Consider the following 5,890-nt stretch of genomic DNA (forward strand, 5'->3'; position numbering starts at 1 on the left):
AGAAAGAAAGAAAGAAAGAAAGAAAGAAAGAAAGAAAGAAAGAAAGAGAAAAAAGAAGAAATTCTATTTCAAAGAAAACAGTTCCCTTTGAACAAGGAGGACCCATACTACAGAGTAGGGTCTAAAGAAGGAACTCAGGAGAAAGGGGCTAAAGCTGGATCTTTAACAGCCTCAGCATTAACCAGCCAGAGAGTAGGGCCTGGAGACTATTCAGGGATGCCTGCTGTCCTGAAATGGGGTGGGATAGACAGGCTGGAGCTTCCCACATCATCAGACTTTAGAGACAACATTCACATTAGAATCAAGCTAGGAACATCCCCAAGCCTCTTAAGCTTCTCATCAGAATCACAACTCTTACAAATTTTAACATCCTTGGACAAGCAACTCAATGAGCTCCTAGAAGTCCAAGGAGCCCTTGAAGCAGGAGAGACTTCATTTCTCCCTGAATAGATGGGCACAGCAGGTGCCTTACCCTTGCCTACATCTTAGCACCCTGCTCCACACATGCAGTCTTGAGGAGAATTCTTATCACAGGCCAAAAGATGTCTGGGTCCTCCAGTGCTTCTGAGAGATCATACAGAAACTTCTAAAGGACCAGTGTCCTTAAAGTATACCTCCTCATCTTTAAGAAGACTATGCCTTGGGTTTTTCTGAGACAAAGACCTTTGTAGTTCATTCTTTCCTGGCCTCTTAGCAACTCAGCTTTAAGCTTGGGGCATGTCCTGCTTAGATCATGTGAAGCAAGCTTGTTGTCCTGACAATCTTATAATGTGAGCTACCAAGAGAGACCAGGACAATCCCGTTCCTCACTCTGTTATTGGGGCAACTGGCATCTGAAGAGTAGAAGTTATTTTCTGCTTGTTAGCCAGTGGTGATACAAACACAAAGATCTTGACCAATGACACAGGACTCTCTTCTGTAACAAAACAAATAGCTCTGAGCCACGTGTACACTCCCAGGCAAGTTATGTAGGGTCTTTCATCTGGTCAATGGGTCACCAGGCCTTGGACATTTGCTCAGAATAAAAAACACAGAGAAACCTTGGGCCATTGGCAAGTGATCAGAGACAACCTTAGAAAACAGTGTAGGAAAAAAGGATGGCTAGATGGATGGATGGATAGATAGATAGATAGATAGATAGATAGAGATAGATAATAGTATATATATATATATGTAAATATATACACTACGCTCTACATTTTCAGATTTTTACCATTATGTTTTAAGGTTCTTAGTTGTCAGAAATAGATACTCAAGCCAAAGTGTCTGTTCCCTTAGCATAGCTTGATGAGAGTGGATCAGAGAAGCTTCCGTAGAAGTAATGGATCATGAATCAGACCTCCCACTGCTTCCTCTTCCACCAGATCAGAGGAAGCCAAGAAACAGTTTTCATCACATAAGATCTCTATGAAATATTTTAAAATTTTATCCAAAAAAGAAATAATTTATTTTTGCATCCATCCATTTACACATCCTCCATCCATTCAAGTAGCATTTATTGAGCACCAACTGTGTGCCAGGCTGGGTGCCAGAATCCTGGTGAGGAATAATAAAGATGCAGTCCATCCCCTTCTCCCTCTCTCCCCAGCATGCCATCTGTGGGAAAGATGCCCATAAAACAAGTAATTGAAAGTGTGCTGTTGTCTAGAGCCTCTGAGCTTATTAAGAAGATCTTCTGCTAGAGGTCTTCACAGCCTCTTAGTCTCTCTATAGACCGTAGTTTGAAGCTGAAGGCGTCCTTTCCACCTAGATGTCTACAGCTATCATGTACTACATGGGAAGGGAAAGAGAGAGGTGGAATGGACTCTTCTAGAAGGCCAGTGACACAAGCTCCATATTTGATCGTACTACAGAAGTTCCCACCACATGAACAGATGCCTGTGTCTTATGGAGGAAGGGAACTAGCTGGCGTTATGACTTATCTCTGAGTCTTCAGTGTCAGCGCTCATTGTACATCCCTCATTCAGCTATCTGCAGGCCCTCAGGGGAATACCATTCCCATTCAGATCGCTGCTGATAGAATCATGTGACCATTGCTGGTCACATCCTGATCCCTCTAGCCCATCTGAGACAGGATTAAATTTTACACACACACACACACATTTTACTTCTGGGAGAACAGAAGGAAAAAAATCTAAAAGAATTCTAACTAAAACTGCTGTGAACTATGACCAACCATATGTCTGGATCCAAGAATCCACTTTTAAATCTTATATATTTCTTGCTGATCTCCTCCTCTAAAAAAGGATATGGCCATGATAGACCCAAGGCAGGCCAGTGGAACTAACACTCTTCGTAGGATGGGTGTTTCTGGTCTCATGTGGCTTCAGATGCAATTCCTCCAACGAACTGTTGCAACAAAGGAGCCCATTCCCTCCCAGGATGGTAAAATCCTGGAGAATTTTCCTGGGAAGGTCCACTTGTGAGATGAGACCCATTAAAAGGAAGTCTTGTTTGGGACACATGGCATAATGAAGAACACCAAATAAAAAAAGGCTTCCAAAACTGGAGTTGATAGGAAGGAAAATTCTGCCACACGCTCTCAGATAAGGATGGCTGGGTAGAAAGAGATCCCAAAAGAGGAGCTGCCTATCTTCTGCCCCCAGGTCTGCCCTTCTCCTGTCCACAGAGAGCCTTGTAGCTTCCAGACCTTGCTCATCCATAGTTCACTCCATACTGGCTCCATTTGCATAAGCCTTAGGGCCTGTGAAAATAACTTACCATTTTGCTTCAGTGTGAAGAGGAATCTGCCTGAGGTATTAGGAAAAGAAAGGAAATGCCCCTTTAATGAAATCTTTATCAATTTAATGAGTACTTATGAACAGCCTACTGTGTGCTCAGTAGCACTGAAAACACAATGGCACAGGAAAAGACAATGAACTTGCCCTAATGGAGAAAAACAATGCAAACTCCCCAAAGCAGTAAATGCACAGAAGCCAAGAAAGGTGCAGATGTGTGGCTTGTAGGATCAGGAAAGAGACAACCGTATTAAAGAGACAGGAGGCATCTGTGCTTCCCTATGGATGCAGAAAGTAACAACATGGAGTGCCCAAGCCTGGAAACTTCCACAAAACCCCAGTAAGGACTGGATGCCACAAAAGATGACCCACAGTATAGGAAACAGCTTCATGAGTAGCCTTAGCCTCATCTTCTATACTGCCTGCCTTCTTCAGATGTTCCTCCTGATGCCAATTTGTCTCCCTCAGTACCATAACCCTATTCAGACACCACAAGAGGAAGTACCTGTCACAGGGGAGCATCCAGAAAGAAGTAGCAACAGGAAATTCTTGTCAGCCAGTCTCAGTTAGGGGCTAAACCTACTAAGATTGACCAAAGTGAATCAGTCAACAAGCTCTCATGTAACACACCCTTGGCTTCAGCCAGGCACCTATCTGTTGCTAGAGAATCCCAGGCACTACTTAAACAGTCTTCAGGCTGTCTCTCCAGTCAGAGCAGTTGTGATGAGGCAAAAAAATCAGCTGCTATGTGGTTGGATATAAATCTCCAACCTGCGGCACAGGCTTGGGCAAATCCCTTCACTGACCTATGTCCTGGTTTTCTCCTATGGCCAACAGTTGGAGACAAGGACATAAGCTTTGCCTTCTCCAGACAGGTGAGATGAGATTGGGAAGGGCTAATAGGCTGACAGAAGCTCTGGAGAGGCCAGCACATCATAAAGTTGCCCACATTCACATTCTGTGGTAGAACCTGCCTCAAACTAGTGAGCAGTTCCAGTACACATGCAGGCAGTCAGGCAGGCAGGCCAATAGGCAGGCAGGCAGGTCAATAGGCAGGCAGGCAAGCAGGCAAGAAGAAAGGAAGGAAGGGAGAGAAAGAGGGAGGTAGTAAGACAGGCAGGCAGGCAGGCATGCAGGCTGGCTGGCCAGGTTACCTACTACAAGAACTGAGTACTTTAATTTTTCAAGCTTGCCTTCATAGATCTTACTTTAAGCTTTGTGTTGTCTTTCTTATCGAAGCATACCACCAACATCTTTGGAGAGACTCTCTGGCTAGTAAAGACCCAGGTTCTACTCTTGTGTTCAGCTTTTCAAAGCCTAGCTTCCACCAATCTCTTTGTGTGTGAGGGTGGGGTGGGTGGGTGGGGGTGGGCTGAATCTAAAATATGAGTTAAGTAGACCTTAAGGGACTGGCCAGCTCTGAGCCAGATCTTCTGACACAATTCTGGCACCAGCTAGGCTGTCTATGGTCAGCAGTGAGTCTCAGACATTATGAGGACGAGGTGGATGGTCTTTAGCTCCTTGCAGTGAACACTGAGCTGCTTTCCTTACATGGCCGTTTGCCTTCTGAGAGCAATGGAGCAATGTGTATATAGTGTGTTCTCTCTCTCTCTCTCTCTCTCTCTCTCTCTCTCTCTCTCTTTCTCTCTCTCTCTCTCTCTCTCTCTAACAAAGTCAGCACCTGGCCACAGGGGTCGCCATTGAGTTGTTTTCCTCCAGGATACTCTATCTAAGAGCTAACAAAGTCTATGGCATTAGCTGTGAGGAAATAGTTACCAATGTAACTCACTTCAAAGTCAAAGTGTAGCCCTCCCCTCCACAAACAAACACCTCTTTAGGGCAATTCTTCTCATAGAAAATTGGCACCAAGTTTTCTCCCCCAAAGCCAACATATAATATGAACTGAGAGCTGATACGAGGCATGCAGCTGCTAAAAGCTGTCAGCACAAGTCTCTCTGACTACTCAGGAGCTTTCCTCAGCCTTCTGGTAACTGGCATGTCCTGGTCATGTTTGCTGCTGCTTCTGCTTCTGTTTTAATGTGTTTGCTTTCCATTTGGCAGAGAGACAAGCGAGACACCTCCAACTTCGACAAAGAGTTCACCAGGCAGCCTGTGGAACTGACTCCCACTGACAAACTCTTCATCATGAACTTGGACCAAAATGAGTTTGCTGGCTTCTCGTATACTAACCCAGAGTTTGTCATTAATGTGTAGGTGAATGCAGAGTCCATTGCTGAGCCTGTGTGTGAGGCTTCAGGCTGAATGTCTGTTACCAATTCCAGTCTTCCAGGATTCATGGTGCCTCTGTTGGCATCCGTCATGTGGAGAGCTTGTCTTAGAGGGCTTTTCTTTGTATGTATTAGCTTGCTAGTTTGTTTTCTACATTTCAAAATGTTTAGTTTAGAATAAGCGCATTGCCCACTAATAGAGGTACAATTTTCCAGACTTCCAGAATCTCATCCAATGAACCAACAGTGTCAAAACTTAACTGTGTCCGATACCAAAATGCTTCAGTATTTGTAATTTTTAAAGTCAGATGCTGATGTTCCTGGTCAAAGTTTTTACAGTTACTCTCTAGTATCTCCTTTGAATGCTACCTAAGCATGACCGGTATTTTTAAAAGTTGTGAGTAAGCTTTGCAGTTACTGTGAACTCTTGTCTCTTGGAGGAAACTTTTTGTTTAAGAATTGGTATGATTAAACTGAATTCATATATGCAAACCCACTTGTGTACGTGTCTGGTTTTAAACATACTCCATTACAGATGGGAGGGACATAAAGTGATATTGCCGTGTGACGCGTGCCCTTCACTAGCATTGATTTTCTTTGCATTGAAATCATTATACACATTTAAAATGGAACAGTTCATATTAATTTAGTGGACTTTCAGATTCAGGGGAGGCTAAAAGAAATCAGAAAATTGGCAACAGTTGGGCTTATCTTTCTATGTGGAAATAATTCTTTTTTTTTACTTCTTTTAAAAAATTCATTTATTTTTTATTTATATGAGTACACTTCAGCTGTCTTCAGACACACACTAGAAGAGTGCATCTGATCCCATTACAGATGGTTGTGAGCCACCATGTGGTTGCTGGGAATTGAACTCAGGACCTCTGGAAGAACTCTCAGTGCTCTTAACTGCTGAGCCATCTC

General features: G+C 43.6%; 1 protein-coding gene across 2 annotated transcripts in view; it reads left to right on the forward strand.

The window, feature by feature from the left end:
• Positions 1 to 5,458, forward strand: part of Prkcb (protein kinase C beta) — a 330,729-nt gene extending 325,271 nt beyond the window's left edge. The window contains exon 18 of one of the 2 annotated variants that reach the window (XR_003710963.1): positions 4,800 to 4,882. Coding sequence is in view for 1 of the 2 variants with exons in the window: in XM_028764304.1 (XP_028620137.1) it covers positions 4,800 to 4,952 (153 nt within the window). In the remaining variant the exon portion in view is untranslated. Of the gene's footprint in view, positions 1 to 4,799 lie in introns of both variants that reach the window. The other variant, XM_028764304.1, reaches the window with a different exon arrangement.
• Positions 5,459 to 5,890: the final 432 nt, after the last annotated feature.

This window comes from Grammomys surdaster, unplaced genomic scaffold, assembly GCF_004785775.1.
Source record: "Grammomys surdaster isolate TR1022 unplaced genomic scaffold, NIH_TR_1.0 142, whole genome shotgun sequence".
In the NCBI taxonomy this organism is placed as follows: Eukaryota; Metazoa; Chordata; class Mammalia; order Rodentia; family Muridae; genus Grammomys; species Grammomys surdaster.